The 25817-nt window shown below is 40.6% G+C and overlaps 2 protein-coding genes across 2 annotated transcripts in view; one reads left to right on the plus strand and one right to left on the minus strand.

The window, feature by feature from the left end:
* The window catches only part of gabrb3 (gamma-aminobutyric acid type A receptor subunit beta3), a gene marked incomplete at both ends in the record, with an annotated part of 47461 nt that extends 29047 nt beyond the window's left edge, over positions 1-18414 (minus strand). The window contains one exon of the mRNA XM_080032618.1: positions 18320-18414. Within this exon, the coding sequence (XP_079888744.1) occupies positions 18320-18414 (95 nt within the window). The remainder of the gene's footprint in view (positions 1-18319) is intronic.
* gabra5 (gamma-aminobutyric acid type A receptor subunit alpha5) lies at positions 589-21890 on the plus strand (the record flags this gene model as incomplete). The annotated part of the gene is made up of 9 exons (XM_080032620.1): positions 589-671; positions 901-1025; positions 3103-3170; positions 3960-4180; positions 6907-6989; positions 16979-17122; positions 20087-20239; positions 20408-20619; positions 21600-21890. The coding sequence occupies 9 exons, from the start codon at positions 589-591 to the stop codon at positions 21888-21890; spliced, it is 1380 nt and encodes a 459-aa protein (XP_079888746.1).
* Positions 21891-25817: the final 3927 nt, after the last annotated feature.

Here is a 25817-nt window from a genome sequence, read left to right on the forward strand (position 1 = left end):
TATTCATTCAGGTACCATCTGCAGATTTTGAACAGATGTTGTCCAAGGCAGACTGCAACTATGGACACGTGTGTCCGACATGCAGATTGCTGCATTGTGATTGTGAGACTGGCAGCACATTGCTGTTCAATTGCTTGTGTGATGTTGTAACGTAGGAGTGGGAAAACATTTGTGCACCTGATGAGGGACTAACTGATCACTTTACACTCAAATGCACGCAGCGAAGGGGTAAAATATTACTATAGAGACTCAAGGAAGGTGTTATGTCATTGTATTGCTACAACAGAAATTTGTGTTGGCACTCTTATTAAAACAGCAATACACTAAATTAAATTGTATCTGCCAGTTGATATATAGGCTACCTGCACGAAATCTGATTGAAATGCTGGACCTTTTTACAATGATTGATTGATGTGTTAATGAGTGTCCGTTAATTAGTTTTTTTCCACAGTCAATCTACTATGGGACGAGGGAGACGATACAGAAGATGATTCTAACATTACACAGTGTTCATTCAGCTTGGATTTTGACCTGCTGTAAAACCCCAGTTATTATTGTTTTCTAAAAGAAGTCTATCTGCTTCCAGGAATGGGCGATGGAATGTGCCACGGCTTTGCAATGAGACGTCTGTGGGTCTGTGTCTTGCTTGTGAGCATCGCCTGCTGTCTGGGGTAAGGAACTGACCCAGCACAATTGACACAGTATGGAATAATTGACCTGCTAGTATATGCAATCATATAGAAAATGCTGTGTAACATTGGACGTGAAGTGATTGAAACTGGACTTTTTGTTAATGATCATCCCAGGTTACATTACGTTGCATCTCTCTCTCGACTTTAAGACTTTAGATTTATTTATTTTTCGAAGTGATTATTCGTTTCATTTGCTCTCACGTCTCAGCCTCTCCCAGGATGTGACTGGAACCCCCAAAGAGACTGAACTGAATGACAACATCACCATCTTCACACGCATCCTGGACGGACTGCTGGATGGTTACGACAACCGGCTCCGCCCTGGACTGGGAGGTAGGCCCCCCCTGTCTATTCAATATATATACACCTCAACACCTCCCTTTAGGTAATGAACAATGTCACATATAAAATGTATAGATACAAAGTGAGGACTGACCATGTCATAATGAATATATCTTGTATCTCTCTTCAAGTAAATAAAAGTTAAGTAGCCTACAGTACATTTAAAAAAACAAAAAGCCATTCGGTCCGCACAGAAAGCAATGCTCTGCGCTGCAACATCTGTCTTCTTAGAGGACCATGTGTCTCCACTCACCAAAGGTCTTTGACAAATAGACGTGATCAGCTGTGTGGATCCGCTCTTAAGTGTGATTTAATGGGCACAGTGCGGTTGCCACGCTGAAGCACGTATATATAGTGTACCTGTGTGACCTTGAGAAAGCCATTATCCCCCGGCATTGAAACAGCAGCTCCATTGTTCTCTTAGACGCAGGGCCAACCAATCAGAAGTTCTCAACCCCCCCCAAAAAAGAGATGTCTAAACACCGAATGAACAATACGGAGAGAGCACGTTTTTCTCTTCTGCTGCTCTGTGGCTTAAGAGTATTGCAATTTTTTTACGAGACTGTTTGAGATCGCAGCAGATAAAAGAGAGTGGACCTCTCAGAGTATAGAAGTGTTGTCCTGCATATTGATGGCACTGAGCTTCTATCCCGGCTCGTCTATAACAGTGCTTTTCAAACTGTGGGAGTTATGGCAGGGGGGGCGCGGATGAAAATGTGAAAAAAGTTTGTGTTTTATTATATTAACATCATATTAAGCAAATGTAAGTTATCATACAAAAAAAGGAATACAATGTTTTGGTCTAGATAGTTAATAGCCTAATAATTGAATTAGATCATCTGCCCAACCCAGAGGACCCTGCATAATATTTTATTTTAAATTAATATTTTTATGGAAAATTCATGTGTCTTATTTCTTCAATAGCTTCTAATTCATCCGACCCAGTGTCTCCAAATTATTTGTTCACACAAACATCCTCATATTTAGCCTCTTAATTTCCCTCTCAAAGTGCACCAGATTCATGCATTTCACTTTAAAAAAGGTAAAAACAAATCTGCCGGGGGGGGGGCATACCCCCGGACACCCCTATGAGGGTCGGGACCTTGGATGGCTAGGCTACTATTTTCACCCAGCTGGACATTGGAGGCACTAGCGAAAAAACACTGGGTGTGTGAAGGACATTTAACAATAATCAAATATTTGGGCAAGTCTGTCTGCCTATCTTTCTCACTCCGCTGCACACTCAGTCACTAGCCTACTAACCATGCTTAAAGTAATCAGGATTAAACCACTGGATTAAGATGTTCAAGTGTATTTTAAAAAACAAAAAAACATACTTAGATAAAGAAGTTATTTTTTTTATGTTTAAAAACGCACAAAGATGTTTAGAATGTTTCAAAAATATGTTTAAAATGTGTAAAATAATTAAAAGATCTTTCAAAACACACAGGGATTAAGAATTTTTTTTGGGGTGGGGGGGGGGTCAACTGAAATTTGTTCTCTGAGGGCTCACTCTCTCACACTTTGAAAAACCCTGGTCTATAGGATGTTTGCATGCGCCTTCTGGAGCTGCCCAGAAAATGCTAAAACAAAGCAGCACAATTAAGATTATTTTTCTAAATAGCTACCAACAAACTGTATGCCCCCTATTATTGTATTCAGTGTGATTGATCTTGATGGAATTCAAGAGGTTTTTTATTTGATAGACGAACCCATGTTTTATGTTTGATTCCCTCCAAACACGATGAAGTGTCTTTTTTTATTGTACCACAAGGAGGCGCCAAAGTCATAACTGGTCATTTCTTATAGGAGCTTTGATTAAAAGTGTGTTTTTTTTTTAAATGTGGGCGGGTAGTATTGATAGGCTCGCTGTAGATGGCTTATTTTTTAGCATTCAGACTGCACAAGTATTACAATCTAGGCATGGTTGATTTATATCTGTAATGTCACAGAAATGGGAAAAAAAGCCCTCATATTCAGAATAGAATTGTTTTATATAGCATATGTGCACATAGATCAAAATATGAATGTATTGTAAAGGCTCACAATATTCTATCTATCTTTACAGAGAAGGTGACCGAGATCAAAACCAACATCTTTGTCACAAGCTTTGGTCCGGTCTCTGACACTGAAATGGTAAGAGGCTCCTGGTAATAATTATACTAAGTGTCAAAAAGATTTGAGGTGTTATTACATGTTTTCTTAAAATCAAGACATACATATTTTTTCACTTAATACAAACCATTAGTCTATAAAAAATATCTAAACATCTCATTGAAATAATCTGTGTATAAATCCATTCTGCATACAGGGGATGTAAAGTGATCATCCAACCTAAACGTATTTAACGCACCTTTCTAAACAGTTCTATCATGGCTGAGTCTACTGGCCTAAATACAAGGCACAATCATAATGTGTTAAGACAGAGGCTCCATGTATATTAACATCTGTAGTCACTATTTTCCACTTGCATGTACAGTATTAATTAGACTTATCTGTTCATGTGTTTTAGGAGGAGTTAGCAATTCTGGAGAGCGCTTGTTGTCCAAGTCACTTTTTGTCAAAGTCAGTGAATATCTCTTCATGATCCACTACCTGTCCATACTGTGTGTGGCGTATAAACACAGTCAAGACTTATTACACAGCCTATAGGCTCTGTGAATGGTCAATGTTGGTAGCTACAGTTGGCCCCTCTTGTTTACGTACCCTTATTTTACATACCTGTTTACTGTGTATTCACACCAGATTTCTCACCAGCTTCCACCACCAACTTTATGCACAGTTAGCGCGTATTGTGCGATAGATTTTCACTGATTTTGACTAAAAAGTGTATTTTGACAACAAGCGTTTCTCCAGAACAACTGGCTCCACCTTTAAAAAATTAATAAATAAATGTTCTAAATGGTGTTATTTCCCCCTCTGTAGGAATACACCATTGACGTCTTCTTCCGTCAGAGCTGGAAAGATGAGCGGCTGTGCTTCAAGGGCCCCATGGAGATGCTGCCCTTGAATAATCTCCTGGCCAGCAACATCTGGACCCCAGACACCTTCTTCCTCAACGGGAAGAAATCCATCGCACACAACATGACCACACCCAACAAGCTGCTGCGGCTGAAAGATGACGGCACTCTGCTCTACACCATGAGGTATAAGCTCTCCCAACCGTTTGCTCTGACCCTAACTGACTATCACTACAGTATAGGATGAACATTTATATTCCAATCTGACTTAAGTCAAACGGCCGGAATCATAAGAGCGGATGAGTGTGGTTTTAGAACAATGTTGTTGTGTAATGCAAATAGAACTGGAGGAGACAACCAAAGCGTCTCCCTTTAGATTTTCAGTCTTTGGTAGTGTTTTTTTTCTTTTCCCGAGACCTCCTCGCTGCACTTAAACAACCCACACTCACATTACATGTCTCAGTGGTGCATTGATGCGTCACCATGTTGTACTCGTGCTGTAACAGTTATAGGTCAGAGGAACTTGAAATGCTTTGCCCTGACCCAGCACTCCGAAACAGGGCAGTGTGTGTGTGTGTGTGTGTGTGTGTGTGTGTGGGGGGGGGGGGGTCCCTCCACCAGGCAATAACTATGTCAAAATTCCAAAACATATACAGTATATTGTAGCCAAAATTTAAAATAATATTTAATCACAAAAGCTGTAAAGTACATCTTGTTTCTCCATTTTCTCTTACTTTAAAGTCTCTAAGAGCTGTCCAGTCATTTGTTTTAAAAGCGTGCCAATACTCCATTCATTATTTGTGCCTTTTAAGAGCAATACATTACAGCGCTGTAGAAAGAGATATTATTTCCTAAATAGAAACATCTCATTTGCGTCCACTTTCATCTGTCATCATCTAAGCAGGCCGATAAATCCTCCAAATCAAATCAAAGCAAAGCAAGCCGGGAGGAAACGGACGTGGGTGTGCAAGTCAAAAAGGGTTATTGATCCACTGAGCTCAAAAATGCTACAAATCTACACTACATTTGCTAACACTACAGACCATTAGAAATAGGTTCACGATGGTCCATTAATGCATTTGTGTTCTGGGAACAAGGTTATTAGAGAGGCATTTTATGCATGCATTGCTCCCCTACATTGTTTTTTTCACAGAACAAGTAGTGTGCAGTGCCTGGGCTAGTGTACCATGAACATATCTCTCGGAGGAGAAGACAGAGTTTGGATCCCAGCAGTGCGTGCATCACAGACAGTGCAGATTATCTCAGAGAGGCCAGTAATAACACAATAGATCACAATCGTTTCCCGTGAATCTAAAACAGGAAAATGTACCTGTGTGTAATAATGATAATAGCCATTTAGCTTTTTAGTTTCTGCTTGTAATTGTTCTGCTCGTCTGCACTGTCCTTATTGGCCATTATGATTTATTAAGGAGCATATGTTTGACTGACTTCACTAATTAAAGCCATCCAGCGCTGCTCATATTCTGTAAAAGTCCCTCTGTGGATGTTAGTCAAGCTCAGAAAGATAGGTGTCAGAGCCACGCAGAGCTACTCTGACCTGGATGATCTGCACATTAGGCACTAACACTGAAACTACTCTGACAACGTCACAGAAGACAGACATTTCAACAGCCTTCCTGCCACTACAATACAATTACACTCCAATGATCCTTTTCGTTACTGATTAATATTCAGATTTTTTTTTCTTCAGTTCATCGTTTCATCTTTTTGTCTATAAAATGTCAGAAAATAGGCGCCAAATTCAAATGTCTGTTTTCTTTGATCAACAGTCCAAAACCCCAAAGACAACAATACTACAATACTAAAGTATCAAACCAGAGAAACTTTGGCATTTCATAATTAATCACTTAATTAAACATTTATTAAATTAAATTAAATTAAATTAAATTAAATAATTAAATAAATGCTGATTCCTCTGATACTTTGTCATTGAGACATGGGACATGTGAAAGTACTTTTTAAGCAAATAATCAAAAAATCATCTAGATTTCTTCTGTGCGTTATTTCCCAACACATGTTTATAATATTTTGCCTGACATATTTGGTATCATTTCTTATAAAGTAAAAATTAATATCCCAGCTCTTTAGTACGTCTGTGTTTGTTTAGAGATGTTTTAATCTTGAGCAATGCAATGTATTTTAAATGAGAAGATTGTGTGATTCACATAAAACATCTTCATCTCCAAATCAATTTTAAATGTAGCTGTGAAAAGAAAATGTAGTCTCGGAAAAAGTATAATCATTTCCTGTGAATTTAAAATACTCAAGCACCGCCTATTATCATATAAAACATATGAATGTGTCCTATATCAGTGTTATATATTTGTCTCATTGTTTCTGGTGGCATCTGGTGGTATTACTGTGGGTATACTGATTGTCATGGTTCTGAAAGCTGCTCTGCCCATCATAAGACTGTCCAGAAGAGGGCAGCATTAGATAAGAGTCTCATTGTGCCCTGTTCCAGTGGTTGGTTTTCAGACATTATTGATCCACTATTTGTTTCCAATAAAGCTTTATTTGAATTTCCTCGGACAAGTGGCAGTTTTCTTCGACAAAATTATCCTCAATTGCTTCCTCAAATAATTCTCAAGATAATTTTTTTGCACATATACATATGCCTTATTCTTCCATGATAAGCATCATCATGAGTCCCTCTGGTGGCTCACTTGGTTAATGCTCTGTGTTGGATGCTGTAAACTGTTTGAGAAACACTAATAAAGACAGGCCATGCTGTTCATTGTTTAATGGCTGTATACAGAATTAAGCACAATCCAAATCAACCAAATTATTCATAATAAGAGGACACTTCAATTTGTGTAAATGATGATCGTGATGATGATGGTGTCTCATCTCGCCAAAGTTCATTTTGCTTTCTGACTTTTTTCTTTCAGACTGACTATAGCCGCAGAGTGCCCGATGCAACTGGAGGATTTCCCAATGGACGCCCATGCTTGTCCCCTTAAATTTGGAAGCTGTGAGTAAACGCACCTATAAGCAAAAGCACACAAGTGAATGACAGCATTAAAAGGTACATATTATGCTCATTTTCAGGTTCAAAATTTTTATTTGGGTTTCTAATAGAAACTGTTGTCATGGTGTGTAGAGTAAAAAAAAACTGAGTGCTATTGCTGATTGTCCTCTTCAGTCTGAAACATCTGTTTTAGAGCCAGCCTCTCTCCGCGCTCCAAAAAGCCTACTCTGCTCTGATTGGACGTGAATCGAACTGCCAGTTAGATTTAGGGGTATCTGAGGGTAGTGCAAGGTTAAGTTGGTAGTGTATGTGTGTGTGTGTGTGTGTGTGTGTGTGTGTGTGTGTGTGTGTGTGTGTGTGTGTGTGTGTGTGTGTGTGTGTGTGTGTGTGTGTGTGTGTGTGTAAATGTGTGTATGAGGGGAGGAAATGAGGGACAAATCTGACTGGGGTTTTCGAACACAGGTTTTCAGAAAGAGATGGAAGTGGAGAAAAGAGAGGTTTTTTCCTCATACTTTGGGAGTCTCTAGACACACCAGTTACCCATATTAATGTTTAAATAATGCATACCTTTAAACACAGCAAGAAAAGGTACAGTGTAAATATTTTGTAGGCGAGGCATCAGTGACACCTGAGCACCGCAAGTGTTGCCATACCGTTAAAATACATGAGATCACTTGTAAGAATAGAGGAATGTAGTTTAGACATGGCATCATTGTCAGTGTCTTTATCTGTGCGGGGGATATAGGGATGGATATGTACAGGTCTGTTTGACAGCCTGCACCCCTCAAAGGTGCAAAGCTATTGTTATGGCGTGGCAGGAGAGAGAGCCATGTAGACACTGACACACTACTCCCGATGAAGCCATTAATCAACATGTCACATCCATCCACCTGCATCTTTCACTGCCTCAGCTACATTTAACAGGAAATATTTGAATCACACAGAGTCGAAACAGCTTGACGCACACTCCCACGCACACACTCGAGCACGCGCGTACACTTATCACCAAGGTAACCTTCATGCCTTCAACAATCCAATCCTACACCTTTCCCGTGCACAGTTAAACCACATTTCTGGCTCCTCCCCAGGACAGCCTCATGACTTGTAAGCCAGTTAGGCTGCCTCACACGGCCCCAGAGGTACTGAAATATCTGGGGAGCTCCGTCCATGTAAGCTTCGGATTAGCATCATGGTCTTCCCCGCAACTGATGTGTGAAGGGTTGTCTAGCTGGGCTCAGAGGCATAGCTACAGTCTCTCTCTCTCTCTCTCTGCTTTGGTTAACTTAACCCCCAGCTGAGAACAGGGTTGGGGATAATCACAGCAACTAGTAGATATACTACATGCTTGTTGACATTGCGGCAATCTATCTAATGTCGATTAACTTATCAGGGAGCACTGAAAGTCAAAGCATTTTTTAGTTGTTCATTTTTCATTAATTTTTGGGAAAAGAAAGTATAATATGAAAAAAAGAATAATCCAGAAAAAAACTCTCCTGTGCAATTTGCATTTTTAAATTGGGGCATTCCAAAACTTGAGTAGCAATACCAAATGTGGCATAATGCAAATGAAATGGAAAACAATTCAGTCTCCTACCCCAGCTGATGTGGCCTTTGAGCATCTATGAGTTCCCACTATCAAAGGTTGAAAAACTGAAAAGGTTGATCAGTTTCTCGCCAAAAAGTGGCTTGGCCTCCCCAGGTGTTTTAGCAATTTATGGCTGTACGGAAAAGGCGTTCTGGATCTTCCAGTGTCCAGTCTTATAGAGGAGTTCGGCTGGAACTAACACTGACGGAATCCCGGGTGCCCGTTTTGTAGCCTAACAGCTCCAACTCTCACATATGGAAGGAAATGGACCCCATCTGCAGCTACACAGCAAGCTAAGTCAGCCCTCAAGCACCAGGACAACATTGGCCATCATAATCAATAAAAAGCAAGGGCAGTGGATGAGATGGGGGGAGGGAGTTGAGAAGAGAAGATTATCTTGGGAGCTCTGGTATGGAAGAATTTCCAAAGAGCTTCATCTTAAGCCACATATAATGTCCTGCCGACTCCCAGTAATCTCAACCAGTGGTACTGAGAAGACCCATCTCCAGCAAACCTGAAGCACATCCTGGTTGGCTGAAAAACAAGCCTGACACAAGGCCGTTACACCTAGCGGCACAACCAGGTGCTGAAGTGCCTAGCAGCTACTCTGGAGACCAGGCAAACATATATCCATGGCCTTCCTCCTTCATCCCTCCATCCTACCACTGCAAGGAAGTTCATCCCTGAAGGTAGAAAGCAAACTAAAACCACCACCTGTACACAATCAGACTCCAGCCAGCTGGGAGGGGCACGTGACTGCAGGTTAATGGCGGAGCTGAATCAAAGGCTCTGCCATCCAAGATCTCCAATACTAACCTGAGAACAGACCTTGTGCTCTTGTCCACCTCACTTCACAGTGTTTACATCATAGAACTTACTGTGCCCTGGGAAGCTGCGGTGGAGGAGGCCTATGAACTTTAACGCCTTAAGTATGCTGAGCTGGAGTAACAAAGCCATACAAAAGCTCCGAGACCTTATGTGAGCTGTGCAATTGTGTAACAACAGAGGTGACATAGTGTATAGCACAATATCCAGATGCTTTACATAGAAATAATAAAACGTAGTTTGCCATTAAATGATTTGAAGACCTAGTAAACCCACCACTCCTGAGAGGTCGTAAGATTGTAAAGTTATCGCGGTGGACGGTGCCACGTAAACAGTCTTCTCTGACTTTATTAACCCGAGCTAATCCTTTGACCAAATGGACAGCACTCAACCACAAGCTCCAGGCCTAGTTCTCTGCCTCTTGATTCTTTTATTGTATCAGTATAGGACAACAGTTGTATCTACTGTATTTCACAGTTTAAAGCAGGTTTACAATGGATAGAAAGAGGTATTGCAAACCTTTTTATTCTGTATATTCTACATTGTTAAGAGGAAGGGTCAAGATTTTAAAGTTAGAGATCGAACTCATAGGAGCAACAGATCAGATATATTTCTATGGCATAAACTACACCGTTATTTTCAGACAGGTTCCACAAGACAAATCACAAATGTTCCTGTCCCAACCATAGAAAGTAGATAGAAAGTGTTTAAATGATGAAGAAATACTGAAATTAATGAAAGTTGCCACATAGCCTCCACTGCTGTATCTAAGTCTGAGTAATGGTCACTTGCATTTGGTTTATTCAATCCCTGGCAGTAGTTCTTTGGTCGACTAAAGTTCAGGTGATATGTCATTTTGGTTGGGTCATCCCAGGAAACTGGGGATAGGAAACTGTTGCCGTAGTTCTCTCAGTTCAAAGTTAATACAATCAGCAGCAGCAGCACCTCTTAGCCCCCTCCCCCCCCAATTAACAAGTTATAAATCTTTTAAATAGCCTATTTATTTCTTGGCCAGCCCAACTAGCTAGAAATGCTGTGGTGTTGTATGAATTGCTGTGGTGTTGTAACAAATTGCTATTGTTTTGTGTGAGTTGCTGTGCTTGTGTTTTGCACTTCAGGCCCACCGTACATATCATAGTAAAATGTAAATGTTGATGATGTGTTCCTGCAGCCCCTCTGCTTCATAGCTGAAATAATAACGACATCATTTATTTCCAGCAGCGGAACAAAAAAGTATCTCTAACTAGTCACTGATATTTATTCTGGGAAAGCCTGTGGGAATATGAAGGGAATTACTAAAAGGTCGGACTGCAAGAGGAAGACCTGAAGTAAAATGTGTCTTCAAATTCCCTCTGTAATTTAAAACCATGTGCCACTAAACAAAGATTCAGACATTTTTTGACCCATTATTTGATACTTGAATCAGTGTATACTGTTTGTATGTATATATACACAGTGTACTTTTATTTCCTCTTTGGGAAGACTTGTAACAATCAATATTCTAACTATGGTCCTCCATTTCTGAATATTGCTAAAGGTCACGGTGGTCTCACTGTATAAGAATTATAATATTTAACCACTGAGCTGCTCCATTAATTTATTCTCCATAAATGTCACTGACTAAAACTTGCAGCATATCACAATGTAATGTAAAGTCTAATAGCATAAAGTTATAATGTCATTGTCTGCCTATGATTTCAAATAACCATTCTGGTCGAAACCTACAAAATGTATGTTTTAATACTTAGAGGCTACACTTGGGTTCAGACCAGCCAATGAATGCAGCTGCTTGCAAACTTGAAATAGCCGTGTGTGAGTCTTGAGACCGAAACAATTGATTTACATACTGTATGTTTTGGGTAAGAATACAATTGGCCACAAATGGATACATATTTATGGACATTTCATTGAAGCGGACATGATGTAGTACTGTCTCTTAATCACCAAAAACAGTATCTTGGCCATGTTGATATTACGCCACAAGAAGTAAATTAAAGGTGAAGTAAGTGGTTTATTTATGTTAATATAAGTGTTAAATCGCTCTTTATTCATACAGTGATCACTTACATAATGTGCACATTTCATAAAGCCGATCTCTCAGTCAGCTGCTCTGCATGTAATCGGCAAATAAACTTTTCGGGGGATCCCGAAATTAATATCCAATCACAAGAGAGAACGCTACAAACCGAAACCCGTCTCACTCATGGTCTCACTGCCGGTGCACGCCAGAGCGACACATGGGTGAATGTTTATGCGCCTACAATGGCGGAGCAGGTAAAATTCCTTCCCAATGTCTGTTTTGATGGTTTTTATCATGTTTTATCACACTTATGGATCTGAGATGATGCTAGATAACTCGCTGCTTGAAGACCACAGTGCATTAATGTGGTGACGTAGGGACGAGCGAGGGGACCGCTAACTGCAATAACTGACAGGAAGCTAGCTAAAAGAACCATCCCACTTACAGCACCTTTAAACTATCATTGCACTTCCGGTGCCTCTGCAAAATAAACAAATAGTATCCAGCTGCATCCCCGGAGAACAATACTGAGGCGGGGCGGGAGTACTGAGGCGGGGCGGAAGAAAATAAAAATGAATTTCGAACGTTATTTAGAAAAATTATATTGTTTTGGCGATTAAGTTCAGGCATGGAGCTGGGTGGTTAGGGTTAGGGCAAGGGGATAGGGAGAGGTTAGAATATATATATAGATAGAACATTAGATTATGTTCAGGCATCACAGCTGGGTGGTTAGGGTTAGGGCAAGGGGACAGGGGACAGGGAGAGGTTAGAATATAGATAGAACATTAGATTAGCCACGGCGCTAGCTCCACTCGGCTAACGGAACACCGCGGCGGCCATCTTGAGAAGGTCACGTCAAACAATAAAAAAGACCGCAGACCGATAGGCTACTAGCCCCGCCACAGTACTCCCGGCCCGACTCAGTTCTCCCGCCCCGCCTCAGTATTGTTCTCCGGGGCTACAGCTAGACTCTACTCAAATAAACCAAACTGAACAACAACCTTCAGAACAGACTACAGAATGAGTGTTACTTTGTAGCATTTTCATAAACTTTTTACTTATTATAGTTTGGTAAATGTTCATTGTGTTTTTATTTAGTTTTACTTCTACTTTACACATTTTAAACTTCAGAAATCACAATGTAGATGACTTACTTACGTTCTAAACTGTGTCTCGTGAATGTATTGTATTATGGAGAAAGCCCAAATATTAGAAATTGATGCATTACATAGCAGGCCTTTGACACAGAGACCGTGTGTCTAAGTCTGCTTGTGTGACACATTTAAATATGTATTAGAAATGATGATGTAGTATCACACAGTACTGCTACTGGCTGAGGTTATTTTCTTAAGTCGGGTCAGTTGTTCAAATATGATCACTGAAACAGCTTTCTGTGTGCACTCCACCTGACTGTCAACAGATTCCTTCCATCTGAATCAACAATGAAGGTTCCATTTACATTGATCTTGCATGTAAATGTTAAGTAGCTACATTTCTACATTATTTTGCTTTATAATATAACTTTTTCACACACCGATGGCAGTGAGCTACATAGTGCCATTGTTTTGTCATCATTTTCCTCTTTAGCAGCTGGGTTAGCTTAGCATAAGGACTCTGTTTTCAGGTAAAATGTGTTCTAATAACATTGACTGGTTTTACAGGGGAATATGTAGCCTACTGCACTATTTCTAGGCTGGAAGCAACGCCTTCCTAGAGCCTTAACATCACTGGCAAGTTGCCAGGCTACCAGCTGCAACCTATAATCAAATACAGACTATCATTAATGTTGGGTATTCTCTTCAACTAATGTTTAATCTCAAGTTGTTTACAGCATGATAGTCATACAGATAATAGCGTGAAAGACATCTAACTGATTGTGTGCAGTATGGCAGTTGTTTTAACGACAGCTCTATTAACATAGTGTCCTTGCAATGTTTTATTGCTTTTATGTATTTAATTATTATTTATTTTATGTACTTTAAAAACACAAACTTCTCTTTGGCAGCTATTGTTATCTTAAAAGCAGAAAAGTAGTCAGTTCTACACAGTGATGTGCACGTTTGAAAGTATTGGTATCCAATTATCCTACTAACATTTATTCAAATTAATATAGTTTTATGTACATCATGCTTTGATGTTTTTGTCTGCTCTTAATGTCAGGAATTTGTGAAAAAGTGAATCAATTTTTTTTTAAACATTCAGTTTGGCAACTTCTCTTGAAAGCAGCATTAACACGTTTGACAAAACAATGCAACCCTCGGTCTTTGATTACACCGGCTTATAGTTCTTTTTTTTGTCACTTTTAAAGTGATGAATGGCTTAGCCATTACATAATGTATCTTTTATCCTCATATGTACAAAGCCTAGCATTCATCTAGACAGAGCTCTCTGGACTGTTTCAGTGTTGACAAAATCATTAGTATCTGCAGGACCTATACAGTCAGTGATATAGTTTTTGATATATCCTGCTCATACATTGGGAAAAGAATGTTTCTAAAACAGTTCTAAACAGTTCATGTAATGCAGCTCCACAAAGACTTGTTTGAGACAATGCAGAGAACGTCTTTGAGATGATAATCCACAGACTGGGGTCAATCTAAATTGCTGTGAAGTATTTAACTCCACAGTTGCTGGATTACTGCAAAACTGTTAGATTGGACACTGCACAGCCGTACGATTGAGACACACAAACACACACACATGCATGCACACACACACACACCCACACACACAGATATAGCGCATGTGCAGTGTTTATGTGTGCGGTTTGTACTACTGTACAGTGTGGCGAGTGAATCTGTTTTTTGCATTTTTCAGGGCCAATGAAAGCCCAATGAACAATGTATGAATGAAAGTGTGTTTAAAATGTTGCATCGGCATATGAACTGAGTCTTATAGGCTTACTATCAGCTGTGCTTCACACACTACAGTCAATAAGCCACTAAAATACTATTCCAAAGCCGAAAGGTCAAACCATGGTCAGTGAACCTAGATTCAAATCACTCAAACCGTGCCGACATTCACACATACCATCATGCCATTAGTGACATCTGCGTATTGTGGAACGCTCAAACTGATTACATCAGATCCAAACACCAGCTCTTACAACAGTGACACCAAGTTAATCTCTGTGTAATAAAGCAAAGTGGGTGAAAGGTCAAGTGTTGTATGACAGACACGCCACATTTCCGAATTGGTAAAGTCTTTAATACCGAGGGACAGAGTAACAGTTTTCAGAGGGTCCAAGAGTAAATACTACTCCTAGCATCCTGCGCGAGGTGTGTCAGGAGGACAGATGCCACTAAAATACACTCCTCAGAGAATTGGGCTGGTCTTAAATGATCCCTTTTTGTGTTTTCTTTTTGTCAACAAATGTTATAAAAGGACCGAAAACTGAAAAGCGCCCCAAAAGTATATTGTCTCTGTTTAGGGGAAACCTTATATACTTAAGCTTATTTGTTTAGTTACTGCTAAAACATTCTTTTAACTGAAAGCTCATTTCAATCCCTTTTTGCCTGAGCCCTTATTCTTAATTGAACAGGAAGGTCCCAAATATTTAGCCAATTTCTGATGCTTTCAACTGTGGAATGGGGTCAGACATTTACCAAGTTACTGGAAGATACTTTTAAAATATTTGCCAGACATATGCCTCCCCTAGGACAAGAACGGTAAACATAATAATATCCAACAAATCAATATTATTAATTAGTCCAAGCCAATGCTGATGTATGAACCTCTCAGGAATTTGAATTCATTTGTGTGTAATTAATTAGTAACTGTACGGCCTTGTGTTACCTAAAAAAACAATCAGTTCTGCATAGTGATGTGCACAAGTACTGCTGTCCAATTTTTTTATTAACAACTATCCTCATACATGTATTTGTTTTATTTATATCATGCTGTGTGTGTGTGTGTGTGCGGATGTGTGTGTGTGTGTGTTTTACGATCTACATTGTATCTTCCCTGGTATGACATGTGCCATATAAATACAGTTTTTACTGCTCTCAAGGAAGTAGGCTAGTGAAAATGTGAGTTGGAAAAAACAAACATTTTCAGATTCACATTGAATTTGAACAAGAAAAGCATCAAATACTTACTCTTGAGATGCTGAAACCAGTCAATGTAGTAGGCTACTTGTGCATTACAATTCAGAATCCTCTTTATTTGATTTGCTGTGTCTGTTCTTGTCTTTTTTGCGTGGCACCTTTTGTCGCAGTACCACCACCCTCTTGTATGACTGGAGTGTGATTTAGATACTGTGCGACATACCGTATATGCATCGGTTAGAAAATGATTAATTGTGTGTTTTGGCCATAGCTAGTATATAGTATTGGCTAAGATTGGAGGCAGGGGATGAAGTGGTGTGTGTGTGTGTGTGTGTGTGTGTGTAGCAAAGAGGCACACACAAACTCACACACATGCCACCAATTAAAGTAGCAGGGTGTGATCATTATCGAACGTTTGGTTTATTTAGAAACAATTTTTTCGTCTACAATGGATGTTTGATCTCTGGATTCAGCTCCATGTGCTCACTGTGCGTGCAGCTTAGTGTGAGGAGAACACAGTGTACCTGTACCAGGAGACTAATGTGACCAAACATAAATAAAGCTCTCACAGAATTGTACTCTCGTAACATGTCATTTATCAAACTCATCTGAGTCTGAGAGGAGGCAACAACAAAAGCTCACAGAGGACATGGATTTGATTTACCGAACGCGCACCTATCTGGGCTGACTACCCTTTTTCCAGTTACAACCTCGACTGTTTAAAATCATCGACTTGTGAGTGGGAGGGGGGAATTGAACCACCAACCCTGCACTCCAGTGGACGACCACACTACTCGCTTCGCCACAGCCATTATTTTCATCATAATAATACATTAATTTATTAAATTTTTTCGCTACTTATCTACCTTGTATCTCGTCTGTAACTATATGTGCTGTACAGTAGCAGCCTTAGCTATGTTTCAACCCATTCAATTTAATGGGGCCCCGTCCTCTGGGCCCTCCCTCCCCCTCGCATTTTAATTCAAAAGGCACACATTTTCTTCCGGGGGGGATGCCCCCAGACCCCCCAACAAGGACCAGGGTCCCTCCCACAGTATCCCTAAATGCTGCGGTAAACACTGACTTCCTTAATATGTTTTTACCATTAATTGTATATGTGCGGAAAAGTCAGTGTACCTGACTGGATAGGTAGGAGTGGGGGGCCCTTTAAGAGTCTGCACCGAGTGGCCCATCATCTCATAAACCGTCTACGAACCAACTGGATTCTACAATCTGTTTTCCTTTTGCGGGCAGCATGCACAAGAAATGTGGGGGGCCCCACACTAGGTCTTGAAACGGGTCCCCAGATTTTTAAGGCCGCCACTGGTGCTGTATACATTTTGCAAGCTATAGGAAAAAGTTTTGGGGAAAAAAAATTCAAAACTTTCCGTTTCACATTTTATTTGACCCAAAAATGATCAAATCCTCACTCACTTGAGATGCTGAAACCAGTGAACTCAGTATTTTTAACAACAGAAAAATCTAATCTGTAAACTTTTCCGTCTTGTTTTCATAGATGCCTATCCCGTCTCGGAGGTGGTGTACACGTGGACTCAGGGAGCAGCCAAGTCTGTGGTGGTGGCAGAGGAAGGCTCTCGGCTCAACCAGTATCACCTGATTGGTCAGACTGCAGGAACAGAGGACATCTACACCAGCCGAGGTACGGCTCAAGTCACACTAAACGCTCACATGATCCTGGGCCACCACGCCTCTGATTTAAAGGTTGTATTGGCTGATTCTGGAGAACGCTTTGTGTCCAAAATCAATGTTTGTCAAATATAGTGAATATCTCCTCGCAATTTCTTTACATACAAGAGGATATTCTTGCGATCAGCTCATTTTGACAAAAAGTGATTTTAACAACACGCATTCTCAAGAATTGCTGACTCCACCTTTAAGATGTCCTATTCTATCATATCACACACATTTGCCTCAGGCAGGAGTGGGGATGTGAACCCTCATTACTCAGCTTTGTGTGATCACAGTGTGTGCCGTCCAAAGATGATGTGAGAACATTTATTTATTTCCAAATCAAGCTGGATAGAGACAATGAATGAGTCAAAAGGATTGGTGAAGGCCTCCCACACATAGCCAGCTGTCTCTGGGGCAGCCAGAGAAGAGTAAGAGGGGGGGATCACTTATCCGTGGTCTGAGCCATTGACTCTGTAGGGTTAATCCGTACGCAGGCCCCTTCAGTTGTGCTTTTACCGAGTCACGTCACGCGTCAGGGATTGGCTGCGGCGCCGGTGGAGACATGTTGTGGGGGGGGGTCACCGTGGCATCTACTTTATTCTGTTATGTAAAGAAGTAAGATAATACATTTCTGCTGCTTGCTGTTGGCGAGTTTATTACAGGGACCGGAGTGGAGTGGAGGGTGTGTGTGTTCCTATAGCTGTAATATATGCAGACATAGTGGCTTTATCCCGTATGAGCCATGGAAAGAAAGTCATAACGCCGGATAATGTACTGAACATTTGCCGTTAAGTATGTTCCTGCTAAGCAGCGGGAGAGAATCCCAGCATGCTGCCGATGACGGAGCCACCCTTCAAACACTCAACAAGTCCAGATTAACACACCGGTTCCTACAGTAAATTCCTCTGTGTGCAGCTATTTGCTCCCAGCGCGGCTATAATTAGCACGGCTAATCCGAGGTACAAACCCTATTTAACAAGTGAAGAATAGCTCAGAAAGTAGGATGAACTTTGACCGTCTCAGGTTAAGCCAAGGCAGATACAAACATAGATTTAAGATTAAGAATTGAACTGAGTCAAGAGAAAACATGTGTAAAGACATCACACAACACACACCAATGCTTTTGAATCCAAATAGGAACAGATTGGTTTTGATCTGCACTTACCAGTTGACCAACATAGCTGCGTTGTCCTCCGCTATGAATGGCAGTTCCCCACAGACACTCCAAAAAGCAAAGAGTAAAATCCACCACAACCGCATTTTTTCACGCCACGGAGATGTCCATCCACTTCCAAGCCCCGTGTCAGATCAGAGTGGGGTTGGCCCAGTCGTGCCTCCACAGAGCAGGGCTGCCGGCCAGTAGAGAAGGCAACACAGGTGGTGCTCTTCTAGTTAAGGACATGATGCTTTTGGTTGCATTGCACGGACAGGACCCAAACTTTTCCTCCAGCCCCTCTCTCTCAACCCCCCTCTGCGTCAGTCATCAGTGCACCTGCTTGTAATCACCGTTGACCCAGGTCGCTTTTAGTGTTGGAGCTCAGGCAGGATGTATGTCTCCAATCAAGAGTGGCCCGGCCCTGGCAGAATGGGACGGACTATCTGTTGCGCACACACTCACACAAACACACACTCACACAAACACTCACACAAGAGAGAGAGAGAGAGAAACAGAGGGAGAGCGAAAGAGAGATATACAGGATGCAGATTGTGACAAGGGATTAGTGAGACAGAAAAATCCGATTTTGCCAGGAGAAAGCAGCAGTCATCTGTGGATTTTCTATAGTTTATCAGACTCCCGGCTCAAGAAGAAAAAAAATCCCTCAAATGCAATCTTCAGTTGATGAAGAGGATATGATTATTCCTCCTGCGGCCTTGTTTATTCAATAATTAAGCGCACACTTTTACAGTATATTTAGAATAAGTAAGTAAACTTGTGCAGCCCTCTGTCATGGTCTCCAAGGGACCACACAACACACACGTATTGAGTGAAATAAAAGCAAAACACCCCAAAACAAATGTTTTTAATGACAGCAAACGTAGTGAAAAAGAGAACAACTTTTGAAAGGGTCTCATTATTTTTTTTGTACAGGTAAATCCCATTGAGACCGAAGACTCTTTTACAAGGGAGACCTGTTTTCCTTTCCCACGTTACCATTCACACACACATTCATACACCGATAGCAGGCTAACTATCGACATTCACACGAGGCAAGGTGGGTGAAGTGTCTTGCCCAAGGACACAACAACCATGACACAGGTGGCAGGGCGGGGATCGAACCGCCAACCCTTTGATCATCAGCCGACCCTCTCTACCAACTGAGCCACAGTCTCAGAGAGGAATACCCCTCCGAAACAGGTCGGAGATAAGATATACGATTATAAAAGAACACAAACAACAAATAGGTTATGTTATCTTCATATGTGCCATGATCATGTTGGGGCATGTGTATTTCTGTCAACATGAACATCTACCAACAGTGTGCCTTGATGGTGTGTAACCCACAGCGGTTGCATCCTAAAGTGAGAGTAATTGGAAACAAAAATGATAAATGGCGTTCCCTACTGTTTACAGACAGCATTATGTAATACTTGTGCAGCTTGTCACTGTACATTGTAACAAAGCATCAATTAAACAGGCATAAATAGTGTATTAGTTGGGAACTGTTTTAAGCCGTGGATTATTACACATTTGGTGCTCCAGTGAACACCAGCAGCAGGACCGGTGTATGTGGGATGGACTTCAGATAAACAGTGCTTGTGTTCATGGTAATGAAGGTCAATGTTGAATACTGATGTAGTCTATTATTACCTGACAGTCCAATCATTCTCTGGGATTAATTGCGGTGGGCATTTACTACTCAGAATAGGAAGAAAACTAAAATGTCAACGCTTGTAGCATTTTCCTTCTCCTTTGTTCTTCTGTCGACTACAGGTCAATACACTGTGATGATGGCTCACTTTTACCTGAAGAGGAAGATCGGCTACTTTGTCATCCAGACCTACATGCCTTGCTTCATGACTGTCATCCTGTCACAGGTTTCCTTTTGGCTTAACCGGGAGTCTGTGCCAGCACGGACTGTTTTTGGTGAGTTTGCGCCCATCAGCAAGTGAAATAAGTTTGGAAATCAACCATGAGTTTACACTAAGTTTATATACTGCAGCAGGAATGTAAATGGCATTTTGTGCTTATTACGTGAATATGTCTCAACTTGAAATGCAAGATGAAATGTGACCCAGTTTCCTCCTCCACCAGGTGTGACCACAGTGCTCACCATGACCACTTTGAGCATCAGCGCTCGCAACTCTCTGCCTAAAGTGGCTTATGCTACTGCAATGGACTGGTTCATCGCAGTGTGCTATGCCTTTGTCTTCTCCGCCCTCATTGAATTTGCCACAGTTAACTACTTCACTAAGAGGAGCTGGGCCTGGGATGGAAAAAAGGCAATGGAAGCCCAGCAGCCCAAGGTATTTACCGTGTGTGTGTGTGTGTGTGTGTGTGTGTGTGTGTGTGTGTGTGTTAATAATGTGGTCATGTGATCCAACAACCAGTCCATACTCAGTTAAAGCAGCCCAAACAACTACCACTGTGAACAAACACCCAGCATAGAATACTTTAAACCATGATTCAAAACCTGGTCCTACCAGACCATTGTACTTCATTTAATTTGTACAGAAGGTCTGCAATCGCTCAATTGACAAACGTAAACTCCCTTGAAGGCGGGTGTCTGTTGAAGTTTATAACTATTAGATCTGCCCAGTGGCACTCTGGATCTGCCAACCAATCGCATAACGTTTGGTCGTGACGTATGTCATGCGCCGGCTTCTGCAACTGAAACTTGCGCACGTCATTGTTCTCAGCCACTCCCTCTGTTCGCTTATTGGACAGGTAATAAATCTGCAGGAGAAAACCTGCGAATGTACCGCAGACCCAGACTGACTACTGAAGGGGAAATGGAAATTGAGCGGAAGTAGGTAGGCGGGCGGTGGCAGGCTAGTGGGTTCAGGCTTTGTCAGTAAAATGTCTTTACTTTCTGCTCTACTTTATTATTTCTCTCGTCTCTGATTTTCTTTCCTATGGTATAATAGGAGTGGTATTGTGGAAATGGAATGAAAGGAGAATTGAAAAAGTCCACGTCACTCATGATGATAGGTTAAGACATGAGTTAGGAAAGAAATAGAAGTTTAGTTCAGTTGATGGATCAATACATTCACTGTTCAGTCTGTAAGTGCTGTGGCACAGCGCCACTTCATTATTGCCCAAGGACATCGGTCTCCGACTTTAACCTTCACTGTCCATCTTTTATTGTTCTCTTTGTGTTTTTGTATATGTGGGCCTGGGTTCTTATCCAACTGTTTTATTATGTTTTATCGATGTGCAGCACATGCCTTTTTTATGTTCATAAATTGTGGGTACGCTCAATCAATGCCTTTCTTTGTCCCCATAGAAGAAGGACCCTTTGGCTCTGTCTAAAAAGCCCAACAACACCTGTTCAGCCGGAGTGAATTACACAACCAACCTCACGAAGGACGCATCCATCTCTACCATTTCAAACAGCACAGCGGTTCAGCTCAGACCCTCTGAAACCAAGGCTCCAGACCCCAAAAAGACTTACAACAGCGTGAGCAAGATTGACAAGATGTCCAGGATAGTGTTCCCGGTGCTGTTTGGGACCTTCAACCTGGTGTACTGGGCCACATATCTCAATAGGGAACCAGTGATCAAAGGAGCTGTGTAAGCTCTGCGATCATTTAGCCTATACATGAACCCGATCTAAATCAATGCCAAGCACTTAGTCCTTGTATCATAGATATGTTTTTTAGGTAATTGGATAACATTGCATGTGTCGCTTTCAGGAAGGCGTTTGTACATGTGTGATAAACAACTTCTCCTTGAAGACAGTTATATTTATTACTTATTTTAGAAAACTCCAGTCACTGATTTAGTTTCTGCCAAATTGTTAGAAAAACAAACATTTTAGCAGTTGGCGTTAATTTCCTCCAAAAGCCTAAAGTAGATGATGGTACAGCAAGGCCAAATGCTATGCAAAACAACATTTTTACTGTGTTTTACTGTACTTGCATTAGCCTTTGTAACTCTTACTTTGTACAAATGGGCTGGAGGTCCAGGGAATACGAGGCTGGGCCCAGGCACATGGGACTTTGCTTCCTTGTTAAAAGCAGATGAATAGCCATGCTAAATGTTTTGCCTTCAGAGTCTGATAACTCATTATGAATGCACTGAAATCTCCTGCAGTTACTTTTTCAGACAGTTTCAAAACTTTCATTGTTCTTTTTTCCCGTGTGTATTTTGAATGGCCAGATTTCCATAAATACATATTTTTTGTTTTATGTAGTGAAGAGATGTGGACAGATTTCAAGTGAACCTGGCAGCTTCTGTGTCCAGGTAGCACTTTTGAGGATCCTGTATGTATGTATTTATGTATGTATGCAGTTTAAAAAGACATGTATATATGCTCTGCTTTTAGTAAAGCATCACTTAGCCAGTACGGTTAGCTTCTATGTTATGCATATACAGCAACACAGTGTTACTCTAGTCTTGTGCTTCATTGACTGGAAATTGAGGAATGAGCAGAATAGCTCAAGCTTTTGCAATTTTGACAGAATATACAATGTTTTTTTAAAGATTTCTTTCTTCTTCTTTTTTTAGATCAGTTATTTGTATTTCTAAACTTTGATGATAACTTGCAAATATTCTCGATAAATATTTGGAATATATGAACAGGATGAATTTTTTTGTCATAATTGGAAGTAACTGCTGTAAGAAACTGAGAGTCACAACAACCAGGTTACTGCATTTTGACCAATATCATTTTAAAATCATGATTTGCTATTTTAAGGATTTCAGGAGACAAACAAGAGACCAAGTATACATTTGTCATGAAGGAAGAGAGTTACTCTCGACGGATAGTTTGACGCTTACACGTATTCGCTTTCTTGACCAGACTTTAATGAGATGACTGGAACCAGTTTCATGACTGTAGGCCTAGACTACTGTAAATATGGAGCTACAGGCAGACAGACAGCAGCTAGCTTAGCTTAGCATAAAGACTGGAAACCGAGTGCAAAAGTTAACCTAGCCCAAAGCAACGCCAACCAGCTGTTCTACATCTCACTCATTAACCTGTCTTATTTATTGTCTAACATACAGTGCAAAGACGAACACCTACCATTTGTTTGAACATAGTGGAGGACTTACACTTTATCTTTGTAATTAGAACTGCCTGGCGGTTATATCCACAACCCTTTAACATAAAGCCTCTGGCCTTCGGATACCGCTGTTGCGGAGGCACAAAAGTAGAATACAGTAAGATTAATTTGATATTGTTAAGTTGGTGTAGCTAGTTAAAAGTGGTTTTCTATCTTTTTTTACCCAAATGGCACACAAGGTGAAACGTCACTCTCTTCGACAATGTGTTAATTATTTTCCACTTAGTTAAGTTATAGTATAGCATCAGTAGGCCTACTGTAGAGGTTGTGAGTTTGATGTGAAACTAATTACTTTATACGAAAAATTAGATCAACCTTGCGTTAAAACCATTTGAGAAAAAGTCCATCTTATAACCCTTTGTACCACGGATTAAACAAACAAGATGTTGGTGTTTAATCATTTGTTTACCTCCAGACAAACAAGGCTAGCTGTTTCTCTCTTTATGCTAAGCTAAACTAACCGTTTGCATTAGCACTTACATTTACTGCACAGGTAAGAGTGGTGTCAGTTCTGAACAAATGCTCAACAAGTGAGCGAATGAGTGTTTTCAATATGATAATTTCGAAGTTAGAAGTCCATCACACCTTAAGAACACATTAAGTCAAGCTTTGCACATCACACTCACTGCGAAGGCAGCATGCACTGTGCTCACCTCACCAGAGTAATGTTTGCAGTTTTCACAGTTCTGAACGCTTTGAATCTGGACCTGTTGTTTTTTTTGGGTAAAGGGTTTACATAAAATATGAATGTGATTCACTTATGTGACTGTATGTGGCCTGCCACTATTTAATATGTTTATGCAGCACACCAGTTAATACATTGAAGTTCCTTTTAGGTTCAGGCGGTTCTTGAAATGCAAATATCTGAAGCAATAAATAACACCAATATAACTAATGACTTCTGTTTATGGTACTTTGGAATCATTCAAACCTTCATTTTGTTGATGTCTTTTTATCCAGATTTGATCCTTATGGCAATAGTCTTTTTCTATATACGACTATAATTCATGTTAGCTCCGCTTCTCATCCTTTGGAATCACAGTACTATTATTTATTTTGGTAAAATACCTGTGCAGATGACAAATGTAAAGGCCTGATTGAAACCTTAACTTTTGTTTCTTTCTTAACTGTTATGCATACCTGATTCCAAATAAAGCTTCACTGTCTCCATCTGTCTGCTGGGTTATTTGTCGAAAAGCCCAGTGATTATTTATCAACTTTATGGTCGGATTTCTTTTAAATGTGACATCAAGACTGATCAGAGATGTTTTCTCTCCAGATGAAAACACAGAAATATTGGCCGAAGCATGCAGTAACACTTTAGTTTGATTGTCCACTGTTGACACTCAACAAGCTATCAGTAGATATGCAGTTACATTTCAACAGTGAATGAGTTGATATTCAACAGAGCTATCTCAACAGATAAGTAACATGTATTCAACTAACTGCTAACTATAAGTTGCACTATGCAGTTAGTTGAAAACATGTTACTTATCTGTTGAGATAGTTCTGTTGAATATCAACTCATTCATTGTTGACATACAACTGCATATCTACTGATGGCTTATTGAGTGTCAACAGTGGACTATCAAGATAAAGTGTTACCAAGCATGCTTCAGCTGATCTAGTAGCCTGAATCTCCATTATATTTACATCCATTCCTGCAGTGTATAAAACCTTAATCTCGCTTGATGGAACAACGGTCTGCACGTGTCGTTTTCTCCTTCGATTACACACATGCACACTCAGCTCATGCAGCCTCTACAGTCGGTGGACTGGTAAATCCATCTTGGGGTTCTCTGTGGTGGGAACATCTGGCTCACATCTGTTTGTAAGGGATTTAGCTCCATCTAAGTTGCTTTTTCTATTCGGCAGGCCCATACTCCACACCAAATTAATCTGTCACTGATGGCATCGAATGACATCAATCAAAGCATATAGCTCTGAGACGAGCTGGAGCTAACCTCTCTCATCCATAGCCACGACACAGTCTAAACATTCGCCACGTCATCGCTCTTGCATGTTGACCTTTGAACATTTTACCTAAGACATGCTGATTCAGCCAAAGAAGATCCGGCTGTTTCAGATAGTTTTGAAGCAGGTTCATACTGTAAACTGCTAAACCAAAGACATAACTAAATGCACATGTAATATATATTGTATAGGCATATTGCTTTACTATACAACTGATTTCATGTTGGTCCACACGGGGGGGGGGAAGACACGCGGTAGGCCTGCACAGCTTAACCACACTTGTGGCACGTCTACAGCCGTATGTCCTCATGACTGACATACGTAAGAGATATACAGTATGTGTTGGTAATGTAAAGAGCAATTCTAATATAAGGCACTATTCATTATGGGTACTATCTATGACACTTCTCCAAAACTGCTTAGTCAGGAGGGAAGAGAGGACACTCACTGTACCTTATGTT

The sequence above is a fragment of the Ammodytes marinus genome, assembly GCF_949987685.1.
Source record: "Ammodytes marinus genome assembly, chromosome: 8".
Lineage (NCBI taxonomy): Eukaryota > Metazoa > Chordata > Actinopteri > Uranoscopiformes > Ammodytidae > Ammodytes > Ammodytes marinus.